This window comes from Neofelis nebulosa, chromosome 17, assembly GCF_028018385.1.
Source record: "Neofelis nebulosa isolate mNeoNeb1 chromosome 17, mNeoNeb1.pri, whole genome shotgun sequence".
Taxonomy (NCBI): Eukaryota; Metazoa; Chordata; class Mammalia; order Carnivora; family Felidae; genus Neofelis; species Neofelis nebulosa.
The window spans coordinates 43,271,003-43,290,517 of NC_080798.1; the positions used below are offsets into that span (position 1 = coordinate 43,271,003).

A 19,515-nucleotide genomic window follows, 5' to 3' on the forward strand; every position below is an offset into this window, starting at 1 on the left:
GAAACTGAGAAAAAATTTAAATATCTATTTATTAATTCATTAAAAGATAACCATAACATATCCATTACATTAACATTACATTATATGAACATAAATAATGTTTTTGAAAAATAACTATATTTTCCAAAAAAAATAGGAGAGTGGCATTCTTTTATATTCCTACAAATATCTTTAATGTCTTAAAAAATTTTTTTTCTATGTTTATTTGTTTTTGAGAGCAAGAGACAAAGAGCATGAACAGGGGAGAGGCAGAGAGAGAGGGAGACACATGTCCAAAGGAGGCTCCAGGCTGTGAGCTGTCAGCACAGAGCCCGATGTGGGCTCTCAGACTGTGAGACCATGACCTGAGCTGAAGTCAGTCGCTTAACCAACTGAGCCACCCAGGCGCCCCATTATCTTTAATGTCTTTTTTTCTTTTTTAATTTTTTAAAAATTTACATCCAAATTAGTTAGCATATAGTGAAACAATGATTTCAGGAGTAGATTCCTTAATGCCCTTTACCCATTTAGCCCATCCCCCCACCCACAACCCCTCCAGCAACCCTCAGTTTGTTCTCCATATTTATGAGTCTCTTCTGTTTTGTCCCCCTCCCTGTTTTTATATTATTTTTGTTTCCCTTCCCTTATGTTCATCTGTTTTGTCTCTTAAAGTCTTCATATGAGTGAAGTCATATGATTTTTGTCTTTCTCTGACTAATTTCACTTAGCATAGTATCTTTAATGTCTTAATTGAAGACGTCTAGATTCTCATATCTCCTTTATTAAATCTGTTATGATATGTTGTTTTGGTTGAAATATGTGTACACATTTTATTATTTTATTTATTTATTTTTTAGAGACTTTTTTTTAAATGTTTACTATTTTTGAGGGAGCCAGAGACAGAATGCGAGTGGGTTGGGGCAGAGAGAGAGGGAGACACAGAATCTGAAACAGGCTCCAGGCTCTGAGCTGTCAGCACAGAGCCCAACGCAGGGCTCGAACTCACAAGCTGCAAGATCATGACCTGAGCCGAATTCAGACGCTCAACCAACTGAGCCACCCAGGCCCCCCCCCTTTTTTTTTTTAAATATATGTACATATTTTAAGATTTTATTTTTAAGTAATCTCTATACGCAGTGGGGGCTTGAACTCACAACTCTGAGACCAAGAGTTGCATGCTCCACTGACTGAACCAGCCAGGCATCCCTAGTTGAAATATATTTTTTTTTAAATGATGCATCACACAGATAAGCAGTTGGAAAAGGGAAGAGTATTTTATAGCCTTTTCAAGAGATTGTGGATATTCTTTTTATATGACATGAAAACTGGACAAATGGTAGTTTCTTAAAGTTTAGTTGTATGTAGAGTCTGAAACCATTGTCAGTGTACTTTGTACTCTTGCATTAAAATTCATCTGTAACATCTTGCATTTAACTGGATCTTTTACCCATGCGTGATTTTGTGACATCATGCATTGGTCATTTGAAAGATATTAACTCAATGAGTTATGTAGATCTTCCCAATGCTGACAAATTTCATTCTGTATAACATTTAAAAATCATGTTTGTTAATGTCATCAATCTCATTAGAAAGATCTTTCAGTGTTGGGAAGCTGTCAAGTTCATAGTGGCAGATACAAATTTTCCAAAATTCCCATTTCTGCTTGAAAACTCAAATGTTATAATTGACAACAATTACTGTCACTTGTTTTCCTGAAGTAACAACCTCACTTTGTTTTCAAGAAAATGTCTGCCAAATAGTCAAGTCTGAATAACCATCATATATCAAGTTTTTATTTTTTTCAAATAAAAATGGTATTCCATAAAAAAGTAGCTAGTTAAGCTGGCATCTCAAAAATCACACAAATGTTTTCTCTCAGGGCATCCACCATACTTCAGTATGCAGCAGAAGTACTTCATGCATATTTCTAATTTAATCAGACAAATAAAAAGGACATGTACTCAAGATTCAAAAATTAATAAAGTTAACCATTTTTACTGCTTTTTAAAGGACATTCTTAAATGAAACTGGCTATTTTAAAAAGCCATGGTAAAGAACACAGTGACTATGAGTGAAGTTTGATGCCACTGCCTTGAGTCATCCTAAGGCCCCAGTAGTGTTTCCTTTTGCACCATAAGTGAAACAGTGGAAAAGCTAATTAATATTTTAATATTATTATGCAAATAATTTAAAAAAATACTTTTGATTTTGTGGACCCCTGTGTATGTGTCAGGGAACTTGAGGGATCCACACTGTGAGGACTGCTACATTTTGTTTTGGTATCTTTTTTTTTTTTTTTTTTTTTCAACGTTTTTTATTTATTTTTGGACAGAGAGAGACAGAGCATGAACGGGGGAGGGGCAGAGAGAGAGGGAGACACAGAATCGGAAACAGGCTCCAGGCTCCGAGCCATCAGCCCAGAGCCTGACGCGGGGCTCGAACTCACGGACCGCGAGATCGTGACCTGGCTGAAGTCGGACGCTTAACCAACTGCGCCACCCAGGCGCCCCTGTTTTGGTATCTTTTAACTTGTTTCAAAATATTAAGTTACAATTTTCATTTGTGTTGTAGCTTTCTGAAGTGTTTTCATTCTTTAAGGATGTTATTCTCTTTTTTCTTTTATTAACCTCATATAAAATTTGACTGTAATCTTTTTCTGTGGCTCTTTTAAGTGTAGTAAGTTTTCCTATACTTTTATTTTATTTATTTTTTTTTTTTAATTTTTTTTTTCAACGTTTTTTATTTTATTTTTGGGACAGAGAGAGACAGAGCACGAACGGGGGAGGGGCAGAGAGAGAGGGAGACACAGAATCGGAAACAGGCTCCAGGCTCCGAGCCATCAGCCCAGAGCCTGACGCGGGGCTCGAACTCACAGACCGCGAGATCGTGACCTGGCTGAAGTCGGACGCTTAACCGACTGCGCCACCCAGGCGCCCCTGTTTTGGTATCTTTTAACTTGTTTCAAAATATTAAGTTACAATTTTCATTTGTGTTGTAGCTTTCTGAAGTGTTTTCATTCTTTAAGGATGTTATTCTCTTTTTTCTTTTATTAACCTCATATAAAATTTGACTGTAATCTTTTTCTGTGGCTCTTTTAAGTGTAGTAAGTTTTCCTATACTTTTAGATAGTAAGGGTGGGCCAGAATAGCCTTTCCAGTTTCAGGGTTTTGGAGCTCCCTCTTCTGTTTTGTTCACAAAGTACTAAAAAATGGAGCTTTATGCTTCCTGTTATCTGCCATCTTTTCTTCTCTCCCAACTTGTATCTGGACCTTCTCTTTCTTTTGAACCTGTTGTCTCTGTCCCATTCAATGTGGATTCTACTCCCACTCTACTTCTCTTTCTCCTTGATGTGGGTCTTGTCTGAAAGGGATCTTCACTTTATTATTTTTCAGAGTTTATATGGTCCAGACTGTTCTAACACCTTAAAACCTTATTTCAGTGCAGTCCTCTGGTACCTATCTACAAATTGGATCCTGCAATACCTCCTTCCGGCTTTGATTAGTATTGTATTTGGCCCACCACACTTGCCAGTGACTTCCTATTGACAGTTTTGAGATTCTCCTCTTTTCAGTGCTGTTAGAAGTCTAGTTGACTTTCTTCCATACATATAAATATATTATATAAATATATACGTATATACTTTAAAGCAGTTACACACATACATTTCCCTCACTTAATGTCTTGGAGATCTTCCATATGATCATCTACAAATTGACCTTATTCTTTTTAATGACTGCATAACAATAATTAACACATATATAACAATGGTCATGTATCAGGTACTATTCTAAATTTTGTATATATATTCATTTAATTATTACTGTTCACACCTTATTAGTTAAGTACTGTTATTATCCCCATTTTGCAGATAAGGAAACTGAAGTACAGAGAGATGAAGTGACTTGTACAAGGCCACAGATCTAGTACTTTGTTCATTGTATCAGTGTACTGTTATTTAGGACATTAAGTTCTACGCTTTTTTTAAAAATTTTTAATGTTTATTTTTGAGAGAGAGAGGGACAGAGCGCAAGCCAGGGAGAGGCAGAGAGAGGGAGACACAGAATCCAAAGCAGACTCCAGGCTCTGAGCTGTCAGCACAGAGCCAGACGTGGGGCTCGAACTCATGAGCTGTGAGATCATGACCTGAGCCGAAGTCAGACACTTAACTGACTGAGCAACCCAGGGGCCCCTAAGTTCTACTCTTCTGCTGATAAATCCTGTGATAGTTTCCTTTTTCTTCTTTCTTTCTTTTTTTAAAAACTATTCTAAAACCTCTCTGGAATTGATAACTATGTGTATAAATTATATATCCTAGTGAAAATTTTTGAGTATTATCTATAGGGCTAAATTCTAGCGGTAGGATTACTGAATTTCTTTTTAAATTTTGTTTTGAGAACTTTGGGAGACTTTTATTACATCCTTCAGGGTGAATAGACAAACACAGGGGTTCTGTAAAACCAAGGTTTGATATCAATATATTAGGTGATAATGCTGCTTTTAAAAGGAAGATGATCTTCTTAGAAGCTTTGAATGTAGGGCCTTTTACAAATGGGATATGGGAGGAAGCAAGGCCTATTTTCACTGACTGTTGTTTATATAAGCAGAGATCATAATATAACTACTGATGATCTCTTTTCAGAACTGGTGGAGTCTCTTTCATTGCAGGGATCTTATGCTGGAAAAATTCATTCCATTGGTGATGCCTTCAGAAATTTTAAAAACCTCCGATCCTTGGATTTATCAAGAAATTTGATCACTAGCCTGAAGGTAAGTTCTATATTCTATGACTAGTCAGTTCAGCCCTATCTATCTATCTATCTATCTATCTATCTATCTATCTATCACTGTTTGTTTTGATGGGAAGAAATAAGAGATAGGTAATACCAGCCTGGGGAATATAGCATCTTCCTTTTAAATGTTTCCAAACTAAATTTTATTATTTACTGTAAAATTCATTTGACTCTATTCTCTATTTGAATTTTTTTTAACATTTTTTTTATTTTTTAAAATACTGGGGAAAATTTCTTTTGTACTTAGGGAAAATTATATTAAATGATCACAGCCTAAGGCAATAGTACAAATTTTTTATGTGTGTAAAAAAATTACAAGAAGGACTTGTGAAAATACAGATTCTTAGTTCTTACTCTGAGAGAGATTCTGAGTTAGTGGGTCTGGGGTGGGCTCAGGATATACCCGGGGATTCTGATGATGTTGGTACATGGAGTACACATGGAGAAACACTGGTCTGTGTTGTTACTGGATTGTTACTGGTTGTTAGTAAATAATTTTTTCACAGAGGAAGAGGAAATGGTGGTACTGAAAACAAAGAAAAATGTCTGGATCAGGAGATGGTAGAAGAGAGAACAGGACAGGAAAGTAGGGTGAGAGCAGGCTTGAGCAGAGTGTGTGAGGATTAGCAAATACACTAAGAGCTCTACAAACATCAGTGTGCACACACAGAAATGGAAGTTCTGTTTTCTTAGTGGTAGACCCCCAGATGGTGTTTCTTCCACATGTTCCCATTTTACCCAGTTTTGTGCTGGTCTTGGTTAAGCCCTTCTTTTCGAGACTCAAGGTGAAGGACTCAACGGATGCTATTCAGGATTAGTTAATGATCTCCTGGATTATTCCACCCATTTTGTGCTTTTTAGGGGATACTTATTCAACAATACAAGCCAGACCCAATCTCAAGGTCTAAATGAAGGGTCCTAAAAGAGGAAGTCCAAGCAGGATTTTCAACTAGGATTCTAAAAATAGAAACTGCAAGTTAAACTAGGTCTTTAGACTATTTGGTAGCAGCCATTTGTATTTGGCCCATCAGTTTCAGAAAACATTAATTCAGAGTTGTTTAAGTCTCCTCTTTTCACATGTATGTATGTTAATTTTCAAGCTAAAAAATTGAGTGAACATTGCCATTATTTGTTTTTATACTCACTTTCTTTCCGCTTCTGTAACTTGGACAAAAAGCTATTGTGAAGATTAATCAAATTAGCATGTGTACACTGCTTGGCATATAGGAAGCATTTGGTAAATGTTTTCTACATTCTTTTCATCTATGACTTATCTGCATATATTTATCTCTAGCAGTTCTGAATGGTTTTGCTTAATTTTCTCAGGGGGTAAATGTTTTGTGGTTATTTCTAGTGTAACTTTGGGGAATACATGAATTCATGCAAACAGGAAAAGTGAGAGGAGGATAGAAGACATTTCCTTGCCATTTACACATTTAAATAGAATCCTAATGGTGTATCGCCTGGAAAATGTGGCCAAAGTCACTGACAACTATTCCTAACCAGTGACCCTTTCACAATGTAGAAGTTAGTGGAATTGAAAAAAGCCAGAAATAAATGCATCAAAGTATAAACAGTGTTTTATTCAGAAATGCTTTGAGTTTTCTAAATTTTTTTGCAACAAAAAATGGTAATTTTAAATGAGAGGAGGGTAAAAAACATTTTATAAATACATGATGGAAAATAATTTTACCATTCTGAAATAACTCTTAATGACAGTGTTCCTTCTATGGTAAGCATTTTTACTACTAAAAGTATATGATTATATATATATATATATATATATATATATATATACACACACACACACACACACACACACACACACATACACATACATGTTTTGGATTCTGTCCTGAAATTTAGTGTTAGGCTAAAGCAGCTAACTAGCCAAATACATGAAAATTAAACAATTGTTTTCAATAGTAGATTTCAGCAAAGGAGGAAAATGTGACTTTTCTTCTCCAGTATCCCAGAGAAATGGAAGGGTAGGGTAATTCTGAAAGGAAAAACAAGGACAAGAAAGGTTCCAGACTGTTCCAGGAGAGAAGACTTAGAGATAGCATTATTTTGTTTTCCATATAATCCATTAACCCTAAACATGAGGCATTGAGATATAAGAACACAACAACACACACACACATTTAATTTTTTTTATTATGCCCTTCTCCTCCAGTGCTGTCTCTTTTGCCTATTTCTTTTCCTCCTGAAAATTGAGGTGCTTCTGGGGTCAGGTGAGTGGATGTGACAAAGGTGAGAGAAGGGCAAAAGTGACTCAGCCTAACTACCACTGGAAGGGAGAATTATCAGGGAGCAACAGAAGTAGAGAATTGACTGCAGATATTTCTATGTCAGACTTTGTAAGGAGGAAATGTATGATATCTATGAATTATTTAATATAGAGAACATCTAGTACCCATGGGATACTTTGTTCTTATTCTCAGACATCTTACTTTTTTTCATAATGTTTATTTATTTTTGAAAGAGAGACAGAGCACGAGCAGGGGAGGGGCAGAGAGAGAGGGAGACACAGAACAGGCTCTGAGCTGTGAGCACAGAGCCTGACGTGGGGCTCAAACTCACGAGCTGTGAGATCACAACCTCAGATGCTTAACCAACTGAGCCACCCGGGGACTCCTCGGGCATCTTAAATGGGAGTTTCAACCCTGCCTTTCTCATGGTTGACCCAGGTAACATGTTTAAGGATTGAAGTAATAGATATATTTCCATCTGTATCTATGAGATTCCTAGTCCTTACCAATGTGCAGTTTCATAATGTGGTCTTTTCCTTGCAGGGCATCCAGTATTTATGTTCACTCCAAGACCTGAATTTATATTATAACAACATTCCTTCATTAGTGGAGGTGTCCCGCCTACAGTCTTTACCCTTCCTCAAAGAACTAGATTTGAGACTCAATCCTGTTGTCAGGAAAGATACAGATTATAGGCTCTTTGCTGTGTACACGCTACAAACTCTGGAGAAACTGGGTGAGACCCTCCTCCCCTGTTCCTTGTCCCTGAATTTACATTAAACCAACTGCCTCCTAACTTTTTGGGTGTTGGCCCAGAGTGTGCACTGGCAGGATATATTTGTTTATTAGTCAATATTTATGTAACTCTTTTGTGTTGGCAGGATGTATGGCAAGTCCTTTTTTTATTGAATGACAATCTATGATTTTTATCAGTTACTTCCAGCTTTAGTTTTCTTCAGTTGATGGTTTCACCACCACTTCCTCTCCAACAAAGAGTTTCCAGTTGAGATTTATTTTTCCAGGTGCCCCAAATTTGCAACTATATTAGCAATAGAAAATGAATACAACTCTCTGGGGCTTAGTTGGTAAGGAATAATAATTATTCTTTCAAATGAGGTAGTCCACATTTCTTTATAATTTTATTGTTGAAATTGAAATATACATTTCTTAATGATACAAACTTGGATTTCACATGCCCCTAGGAAAGTTAATATAGGGAAACTAAGTAATGTCTGTCAGAAACAGTGTAACTTTTGACATTAATATTAGGTCTTTTGGATTGTTTGCTGCAGTAAACTACTCTCCTGCAGGGGTAATTACACCTATGTGGCAGTTGTTGCTATGACATCCCTGTGGTCTCCCTGAGTTACTACTTGCTCCAGTGACAACATAATAGCAGTATTTTGTGACCTGTCTCTAACAAAAGAATATGAGACTGATCTTTAGTTTTTACTCTGTGAATATGTTTTTCTGACTTACTGCTGTTTACTCCAAAAAAGAAACATGCTCAGACCACGCTTTTTGCCTCCAGATGACCGAGCAGTGCGAGCAAGTGAGAGAAAAGCTGCCAAGCTGCATTTTAGTCAGTTGGGCAACAGTGAAAATTTTCTTTTAGAGGTGGAAAAAAGGTAAGACAATCCTTTACAAAAAAAGTTTTAGTTTGGTTCTGGACATAGCAGTGAATTACTGCTTAATGTCTTCACTTTCCAGTAGAAATCTCCACAAGTTGTAAGAATCCTCAGATCAGGAATAAAAGTATCTATTCAATATATTGAGATTTATCTAGGATGAGAATCTGGCCCTCAGGGGGAGCATTTCTGCTTTGTTGAACCATTGCGTCTGCTTTGGATATGATTGTTGAAAATTCTCTAGAGCTGCTGTTCAAAGCTTATAGATAGGGATACCATGAAATGACTTATAAATGCTTACCAAATCTTTCTTGGAGTTATAAATCAGTACATGGTCTTTTCCTATTGAATTAGAAGGTTTACATTACCACAGAGATAAATTTGTTAGAAGGTAAGGGAACCATTTTTCTACAAAACTTTTTTACAAAAGTTTGTAAAAAACTTTTTCTACAAAAGTAAACAGACCTTGAAGCTCTACAGTATTGGAAAGGTAGATTTTTCTACTTCTTGTTACTAAAATCTGAACAAAATAAGATACCATATCTTCTACTATAAAACCCATGCTCTTTATCTTAAAAAGGTAGCTTTATTTTTGAAAAACAGAAATCCATTACAATTTACATAATACAGAAAAATACAGTGAAAAAAGTAAAAGTCACCCCATAGTCTGCTACCAAGAGTTAACCTCTCGTAATGTTTGGTATACATCCTTATAGACATCTGTGTACCTACCTATAGACACATGTACATGTGTCTATTAGTATTGTTTTCTGATGATAAAAGTAGTGCATACTTGTTATTGAGAACCTGGAAAGTATAGAAAAACCATAAGAGGGGTACCTGGGTGGCTCAGTTGGTTAAGTGTCCAACTTTGGCTCAGGTAATGATACCACAGTTTGTGGGTTTGAGCCCGACATTGGGCTCTGCATTGGTGGTGCGGAGCCTGCTTGGGATTTCTCTCTCTTCCTCTCTCTGCACCTCCTTTACTTGTGCTCACTCTCTCTCTCAAAATAAATAAATAAACATTTAAAAACCACAAGAAATAGACAAGCAACTCATAATTTCACTACCCAGAAATAAACACTAATTATATTATGGTAAATATCCTCTTAATCTTAGGTGTGTGTGTGTGTGTGTGTGCGCGCGTGAGCTTATCTCCAAGGTTATGTTATATAATGGATATCTAAATACATATTAATAATAAAAATAATACATATATAATATTTATTTTATAGTAATTTGCTTCCTATATGTACCATTTTTAGTTTAAGATATCATGAACATATCTCCACAGCATTAAATATTGTTCCCCAAATGAGTTTTTCTTTATTTGTTTATTACCTTTCCCCACCATGAGAACTAGGACTTTGCTTGTCTTGTTTATTGCAGTATCCCTAGTGCTTAGAATAGCCTGGCACATATAAGGTATTAAGAAACAATTTGTTGGGGCGCCTGGGTGGCTCAGTCGGTTAAGCGTCCGACTTCAGCTCAGGTCACGATCTCGCGGTCCTCGAGTTCGAGCCCCGCGTCGGACTCTGGGCTGATGGCTCAGAGCCTGGAGCCTGCTTCCAATTCTGTGTCTCCCTCTCTCTCGGCCCCTCCCCCGTTCATGCTGTGTCTCTCTCTGTCTCAAAAATAAATAAACGTTAAAAAAAAAATTAAAAAAAAAAAAAGAAACAATTTGTTGAATAATGAATGAATGAAGTCAGTGTCTGTTGGTCTTGGATCCTTCTCTTTGCCTATCTCTGCTCTTATCCCTTATAAGTTTTTTTTCTTTTCTAAGTTTATTTATTTTGAGAGAGAGAGAGAGAGACAGCGCGCGCGCGCGCGCGCACAAGTGGGGGAGGGGCAGAGAGAGAGGGAGAGAGAATCCCAAGCAGGCTCAGTGCTGTCAGTGCAGAGCCCAATATGGGGCTCAAACTCAAGAACCATGAGATCATGACCTGAGCTGAAACCAAGAGTTGGACGCTTAAACACGACTGAGCCAGCTAGGCACCCCTAACCCCTTATATGTTTATAACATAGCCCTCAGAGAGCATTTTTAGTTCCCTACATATTTTTTTAGTTCTCTATTTTTTTAAGTTAATTATTTTGAGATTTTTACATAGAGTAAAATTTATCCTGCTGTAAAAAGAAATGGAATGTTTCTAAAAAGTTATTTCTATATATATATTGTGACCTAATTCTTATTTTAATTCATTGGGGGTACCTGTTTACTGTAGAAATACAGAGATGAATTAATGTGTAACTGAATACATTTTCTAGTAAGGCAGATAGTTAGCACTATCATATTTCTGTTTAGTTATCACATAGTGATTGCAAAACCAGAGGTAAAATGTTACTCAAGTGCCCAGTCCTAACATTAATATCTTAGCTCTCCAACCTTGGGTAAATATTTTTTTTAAGTTTGTTTGTTTGTTTATTTATAACCAAGTTAGTTAACATGTAGAGTAATAATTATTTCAGGAATAGAGTTTAGTGATTCATCACTTACATACAACACCCAGTGCTCATCCCAACAAGTGCTCTCCTTAATGCCCATTGCCCATTTAGCCCATCCCCTCACCCAACACCCTGCCAACAACCCTCAATTTGTTCTCTGTATTTAAGAGTCTCTTATGGTTTGTCTCCCTCTCTGTTTTTATCTTATTTTTGCTTCCCTTCCCCTATGTTCATCTGTTTTGTTTGGGTAAAGATTTTTCTTTAAGTCTTTCTGAGTCCCAGTTCCTCCAACCTATAAAATGGAGATAATAGATAATAGGGGAGCTTTTATGATTAAATAAAATGGTGGGTGTAAAGTGCCTAGCTCATAGTCTAGGCTGTCTGTACTTCCCAATCTGTACTTACTGTAGTTATATTTTACTATACTACTTCAATCAAATGCAAAACTTGCCTTTCTTGTCTGTTTTTTTTTTTTTTTTCAACATTTTTTATTTATTTTTGGGACAGAGAGAGACAGAGCATGAACGGGGGAGGGGCAGAGAGAGAGGGAGACACAGAATCGGAAACAGGCTCCAGGCTCCGAGCCATCAGCCCAGAGCCTGACGCGGGGCTCGAACTCACGGACCGCGAGATCGTGACCTGGCTGAAGTCGGACGCTTAACCAACTGCGCCACCCAGGCGCCCCTGTTTTTTTTTTTTTTAAACTAATGGCTGTGGTTGTCCACACTGTAATTCTTGGCAGCAGAACCTTTCTTTCTGTGTCCTATGAGTTTTTTAATTCAAAAGAAAATATTCCCTTAATCATTCAGACCTAAGTTTGTGTCAAGAAAACGGTGTCTGAATGTTCTGGCTTTCATTCTTTAAAGGCTGAACTATAGTGTCCTCCTCTCTCACTATTCCCAGTAAAAATATTATGACCTTAAAAGTAGGGTTTAACTGGGGGTGCCTGGGTGGCTCAGTCAGTTAAGTGTCTGACTTTGGCTCAGGTCATGATCTCACGGTTCATGAGTTCGAGCCCTGTGTTGGGCTCTGGGCTGACAGCTTAGAGCCTGGAGCCTGCTTCAGATTCTGTGTCTCCCTTTCTCTCTACCCCTTGCCCACTCACATTCTGTCTGTCTCTCTCTCAAAAATAAACACTAAAATTTTTTTTAAAAATAGGTTTTAACTGAAACACTTTGTGAAATTAATATTTTCTAGATCATTTGAGGAAAAAATCTGATCACCATGAATTAATGTTTTCTAAATAGCATTTAGTGGTGATCTCAGAAACCTTCTTTTGCGTTTTCTTTTAAATTGGGGTTTTAAATAAATTATTCCATGTGGCAGCTCTAGGGAGAAGACAATGAAAAGCTGCATGACAGATGAGAGTTCTGCATCAAAAGTCAATGCTGATATTGATAACAGAGTTGAAACTGGTAAGTTTTGTCTCTGATCACAGAATGCTTAAGACATAAGTTATTTCAGTTTTTATGGGCAGTCTTGGGTAGGATGAGGACAAAATAGTTGAGAAATAACAGATTTGCAGTAAGCACAAGATTTACTGACTGTGCTTTTCCTCCCTTCTCTCACTGCCAGAAGGAGCCCTATTTATTGAGCAGGCATAAACCAGAACCTATTAAGTACAAGCTATAGTCAGAATTCAATTTCATTTATATCAGTTTACATTCAGTACATTCTGAAAGTTGCATTGCCAGTCCCCATGACTCCTGAGTATTGCTTATGGTGATTGATTCATTAGCCAGAGACTGGTGACTCGTCTGCATCAATGTAGCTTAAAACCTGGACCTTCTGTGCTTCTCCACCTTGAACCTTTGCAACTGCAGAATCTCTTGTGTTTGTGTTATATTCCTGGTGAGTGTTGCCTGTAAGCACTATTGGTAGTGCAATATAATTTAAGTGGTTATACCACATTAATGGTTGTGGCACAGGCTAGGAGAAAGCTTTCCACAAGAGAATACATGCAGTGGACCCTTATGGATTAACCTAGCACTCATTAGATGACCTTTTATTTGAGAAAATTTTATTTTGTAGAGGCCTCTGTCCCCTTAAGGATATACCAAATTATTTACAACCTCTAAAAATTAATCCCTAAAATCCCAGCAATAACTTTAATAGATGGAGTATGTAGTTTAGACATTAAGAATTTCCAGTTTATAACATACTGTATTTTGTTTTCCTTACTGCTTATCTATCCTGGCTGACATTTATTGACAAGTAATTTTAACATGATTTCATGGTAAAATAAGCCATAGTGAAGTGTGATTTTTATTTTTCTTTCTTGGAAGCCTCAGTGCACACATGCCATGGAGCATGGATTGCTTTATTTCATTTTATTATTTAATTTTTTAAATGTTTTTTTATTTTTTGAGAGAAAGATGCAGTGCAAGTGGGGGAGGGGCAGAGAGCGAAGGAGACACAGAATTCAAAGCAGGCTCCAGGTTTTGAGCTGTCAGCACAGAGCTGGACGTGGGGCTCGAACTCATGAACTGTGAGATCATGACCTGAGCCGAAGTCGGATGCTTAACCTACTGAGGTACCCAGGCTCTCCCTTTATTTCATTTTATTTATTATTTTTTTTTTAATTTTTTTTTCAACGTTTTTTATTTATTTTTGGGACAGAGAGAGACAGAGCATGAACGGGGGAGGGGCAGAGAAAGAGGGAGACACAGAATCGGAAACAGGCTCCAGGCTCCGAGCCATCAGCCCAGAGCCTGACGCGGGGCTCGAACTCACGGACCACGAGATCGTGACCTGGCTGAAGTCGGACTCTTAACCGACTGCGCCACCCAGGCGCCCCCCTTTATTTCATTTTATTTTTTTTTTTAATTTTTTTTTTTCAACGTTTTTAATTTATTTTTGGGACAGAGAGAGACAGAGCATGAACGGGGGAGGGGCAGAGACAGAGGGAGACACAGAAGTGGAAACAGGCTCCAGGCTCTGAGCCATCAGCCCAGAGCCTGACGCGGGGCTCGAACTCACGGACCGCGAGATCGTGACCTGGCTGAAGTCGGACGCTTAACCGACTGCGCCACCCAGGCGCCCCCCTTTATTTCATTTTAAATAGCATTTTTTTATATTTAAAGTTTGATGAAATTCTATTGTAATAATTGTGGAAAATACTGAAAAGCATGAAGAACAGCATTGTAATCATTTATTAGCCTGTCCCCTAGAGAGAATCCCAATGAATAATTTGGTATACAACCTTCCTGTCTTTTTTCTAGGTAAAAACATTTATATATCAATTTCCAGAATGACAAAGATACACTGAAGTGTAATTTGACTGTCTCTTTGTATTAGCTGAATCAAACTTCATTTATGTTATATTACATCATTAGCACACATAAAAATTCACTCCATGAATTAAAATGTTTTAAAGTGCACAGTCTCCCCTGAGAAAAAACTGCTCTTCTAGACACAGGGCCCATTTCTAAAGGTTCTTGGAAGCTCCAGCTGTTGCCTGGATTTTTTTTTAATATAAAATTTATGTTGCTACTTTGAAACATTAAACAGCTTTGCTTTCCACTGAAAATCATGTTTGTGCTAGACCCCTGGGGATTGTTGCCTGTAAGCACTGTTGGTAATTCAATATGACTAAAGTGGTTATGCCATGCTAATCGTTGTGCCACAAGCTAGGAGAAAACTTTCTGGAGGACAGTTTCCACTAGCTCAGTTCCAAACAGTGCTTTCCCACCAATCATTTAGAATGGGCAGCAAAACTATTGTCTTAGATCTTCATCCTATTCTCCTAACCACATGATCTTTGACTCTTTCGAAGGTTCCTCTCTCTTTTCCCATAGTCCCAAAATAAGCATACCTAGCCTATGTCTTTAGACCTCTTCTTTCTTTCTTTTTTACATTTATTTATTTTTGAGAGACAGAGCACAAGTGGGGGAGGGGCAGAGAGAGAATAAGACACAGAATCCAAAGCAGGCTCCTAGCTGTCAGCACAGAGCTAGATGCAGGGCTCCAACTCACCAACTGTGAGATCATGACCTGAGCCAAAGTCAGACGCTTAACCAGCTGAGCCACCCAGGTGCCCCTAGGCTCTCTTCTTTCTTTATTTGCCCTTACTGATCTATTTGTAAAACTTGCTTTATTCCCTCCCTCTAGATGACTCTTAAATATATTGATCTCAGGTCACCTAGCTGGCTCAGTCAGTAGAATGTGTGGCTCTTGATCTTGGGGTTTTAAGTTTGGGCCTCATGTTGGGTGTAGAGGTTACTTAAAAATAAAATCTTTAGATAGATAGATCAATCTAACTTTGTATATACTTAGAATCTCCACTAGTAAACTTTCTAGTCCTTCAACCAAACATGTTAAAAAACCAAATGAACCCCTTTCCTCCAGCCCTAAACAGTAACTAGGGTTTCCTCAGTGTTACCACCACTTTCCTAGTACTCAGGCTTAGAACCATACTGAGATTTGATGCTGCTCCTTTCCTAAAGACCAGCTGAACATTTATACTCTATAGTATGATCCACAGTTGATGAGCCTTCCGTTTCCTTTCCTAATGGTCTCTTAATAGGCATGCGTAATAGCTATCATTTATTGAGTGTAAACTCTGGGCCAGGCTCTGTGCATTATCTCATGTAATCCTCACAACATCCTTGAAGGTGGTTATAATTATCCTTATTTTACAGTTGAGGAAACTGAGACCCAAAAAGGTAAAATAACTTGTTCTAGTCGTACAGAAAGTGGCAGAGCTGGAATGCAAACTCTGGTCCATCTGTCATCAAAGTCCTGTTAAGCATTACACCATCCTACCTCTTGGTCTCTTCCTTCAGTTCATTTTGTACTTTCCTGTCAGATTAATTTTCATAAAACTCAGCTGTGATAATTATACTTGCCTGCTCAAAAATTTACATGGCTCCTCTCACCTACTAAATTAAGACTCCTTAATTTGACATACAAGATTCCCTTAAACTATGACCACAGTTTATATCTTCATCCTAACCTGAAACCTGTCTCCTGTTTCTGAACTACAGTTTCCAATTCTGCAATCACATCAAACCACTGTCTCCTCCTCGGATAGTTATTCTTTTCTCCCTCTTCTGCCCCTGAACTAATTCTGTCTTTGGTATGCTTTAATCAAAATCCTACCCTTTTTTAAGTGACCCAACTCAAAGTCCATTGTCTTTAGTGAAGTGTTTTTGATTCTTCAACCAAAAAAATTTTCGTGTTTTTGTAAATCCACATAATGCATATATATATATCCTGGTATATGTACTCTGGAAATAGAAAATTCAACCACTCCCTGAATCACTTGCAGCATCATTAGGAACATGAGACAAACACGAAAGACCTAAGTAACATAATCCCAGGTGATGCATATGAAAACATCAAGTGAATGGTAGAGATCAGTGTTCCTCAAACTCAGCGCTAAGGACTCAGTCCAGGGATACACTCAGAGGTCCACAGGCAGTGTGAGATCCCTTACTTTTGCGTTCTTGTTTGATGCAAAAAGCTGACTTTATTCGCTGTGTATTCTCAGTGTATTCACTGTGTATTCACTGTGTATTCTCCCCTGCCTCCACACACACACAGCCTCCACCACTACCAACATCCTGAACCAGAGTGGTACTTTTGTTACAATTGCTGAGCCTATATTAATGTGTCATTATCACCCAAAGCCCATGGTTTACAATAGGGTTCATTCTTGGTGTTGTACGTCTTACAGGTTTGACAAATATATAGTGATATGTAGCCACCATTTTAGTATCCTACAGCATAGTTTCACTGCCCTAATCTCTGCTTACCTAGGCATCCCTTCTTCCTCTCAAAGCTCTGGCAGCCATTGATCTTTTTACTATCTCCATAGTTTTGGGTTTTTTCCCAATTATTTTTATTGTGGCAAAATACATATAAAATTTACCATCTTAACCATTTTTAAGTGTACAGTTCAGTGGTATTAAATACATTCATAATGTTGTGCAACCATTACCACCATCATCTCCGGAACTCTTTTCATCTTGTAAAACTGAAACTATATCTATTAAATGATAACTCTGTATTTCCCCCTCTCTGCAGTCCCTGACAACCACCATTCTATTTTCTCTATGATTTTAACTGCTTTAAGTACCTCATATAAGTAGAATCATACAGTATTTGTCTTTTTGTGACTGGCTAATTTTGCTTAGCATAATGTCCTTAAGGCTCATCCATGTTATAGCATATGTCAGAATTTCCTTCCTTTTAAGAGTGAATAACATTCCACTGTTTGTATATATCACATTTTGCTTATCCATTCATCTGTTGATGGTCACTTGGATTGCTTCCACGTTTTAGCTATTGTGAATAATGCTGTTATGAACATGGGTACACAAATACCTCTTCAAGACTCTGCTTTCACTTCTTTGAGGATAGGCCCATAATTACTGCCTCATATGGTAATTTTATTTTATTTATTTAAAAAAAAATTTTTTTTTAACATTTATTTATTTTTGGGACACAGAGAGACAGAGCATGAACGGGGGAGGGGCAGAGAGAGAGGGAGACACAGAATCGGAAGCAGGCTCCAGGCTCTGAGCCATCAGCCCAGAGCCCGACGCGGGGCTCGAACTCACGGACCGCAAGATCGTGACCTGAGCTGAAGTCGGATGCTTAACCGACTGAGCCACCCAGGTGCCCCTATTTTTAATTTTTTCAGAAACTGTGATACTATTGTCCATATCATCTGTACCATTTTACGTTCCCACCATACAGTTGGACCAGCAATTCCAATTTCTCCACGTGCTTACCAACATGTGTTATTTTCTGTTTTTTTTTTTTGTTTGTTTGTTTAATAGTAGCCATGCTAGTGAGTATGAGGTAGTATCTGGTGGTTTTAATTTGAATTTCCCTAATGATTAGTGATGTTGGGAATCTTTTTTTTTGGGGGGGGGGGAGGGCACAAGTGAGCGAGGGACAGAGAGAGAGAAACGGGGCCGACCCAAAGCAGAGCTCATGCTCACCCAGAGCAGGGCTCAAGCTCTCCCAATGTGAGACTCGAACTCACAAACTGTGAGATCATGACCTGAGCCAAAGTCAGATGCTTAACGACTGAACCACCCAGGTGCTCTGTTGAGCATCTTTCACGCGCTTTTTGACCATTTGTATATCTTCTTTTGGCAAAATATCTATTCAAGTCCAATGCCCACTTTTATTTATTTTTAATTTTTTTTAATATTTATTTTTGAGAGAGAGAGAGACAGAGGGTGAATGGGGAGGGGTGGGGCTACAGAGAGAGGGAAACACAGAAACTGAAGCAGGCTCCAGGCTCTGAGCTGTCAGCACAGAGCCAGATGCGGGGTTCAAACCCATGAACAGCAAGATCATGACCTGGGCCAAAGTGAGATACTCAAACAACTGAGCCACCCAGTTGTCCCTAATGCCCACTTTTTTTTAAATGTTTCTTTTTTTTTTTTTTTTTTTTATTTATTTTTGGGACAGAGAGAGACAGAGCATGAACGGGGGAGGGGCAGAGAGAGAGGGAGACACAGAATCGGAAACAGGCTCCAGGCTCCGAGCCATCAGCCCAGAGCCTGACGCGGGGCTCGAACTCACGGACCGCGAGATCGTGACCTGGCTGAAGTCGGACGCTTAACCGACTGCGCCACCCAGGCGCCCCCCTAATGCCCACTTTTAAAGTTGTTTTTGTTGTTGTTGAGTTTTAGGAGTTCTCTATATATTCTGGATATTAATCCAGAATCATATATCATATATATGATTTGCAAATATTTTCTCCTATTCAGTGAATTTCCTTTTTACCCTGTGGATATTGTTTTTAGATGCACAACATTTTAAATTTTCTGAAGTTCAATTTGTCTGTTTTTTTCTTTTGTTGCTTTGCCTTTGGTGTCTCATCCAAAAAAATAATTGCCAAATCCAATGTCATGGAGCACTTGTCCTGTTTTCTTCTAAGAGTTTTATAGTTTTAGGTCTTACGTTTAGGTCTGATCCATTCTCAGTCAATTTTTATATGTGATCTTAGGTAAGAGTCCAACTTCATTCTTTTGCATGAGGGGTGGGACATGAGTAGTTGCTATTGCTACTGCTAAGAACTGAACATGACTGAAGTTAACTTCAATTTAACTTCCATGTCTTCCCCTGGAAACTGAAAGCCTTCAATAGACTCCAGAATTCCAAAATAGTTACATCAGACAGATTCTGCCAATGTAATTGTTGCGCTTGCAGAAGACAGATGCAGAGTGTTGTTTACTCTGCCATCTTCCCTGTCTCCATAGTTTTGCCTATTCCGGAACGGCATATAGTTGGAATCATTAAGTATGTAACCTTTTCAGATTGGCTTCTTAGTATTATCAACTTAAGATTCCTTTATGTCTTTTCATGGCTTGATAGCTCCTTTCTTTCTAGTGCTGAATAACATTATGTTGTCTGGATATACCACAGTTTATCCATTCACCTACTGAAGGACATCTTGGTTGC

At 38.0% G+C, this 19,515-nt stretch overlaps 1 protein-coding gene across 2 annotated transcripts in view; it reads left to right on the forward strand.

Annotated features, from left to right (window-relative positions):
- LRRC36 (leucine rich repeat containing 36) overlaps positions 1–19,515 on the forward strand; it is a 60,818-nt gene that overhangs the window by 6,943 nt on the left and 34,360 nt on the right. For both annotated transcript variants that reach the window (XM_058708972.1, XM_058708973.1), the window contains exons 2-5: positions 4,619–4,746; positions 7,565–7,757; positions 8,553–8,649; positions 12,418–12,506. In XM_058708972.1, coding sequence (XP_058564955.1) covers positions 4,619–4,746; positions 7,565–7,757; positions 8,553–8,649; positions 12,418–12,506 — 507 coding nt within the window. The remainder of the gene's footprint in view (positions 1–4,618; positions 4,747–7,564; positions 7,758–8,552; positions 8,650–12,417; positions 12,507–19,515) is intronic.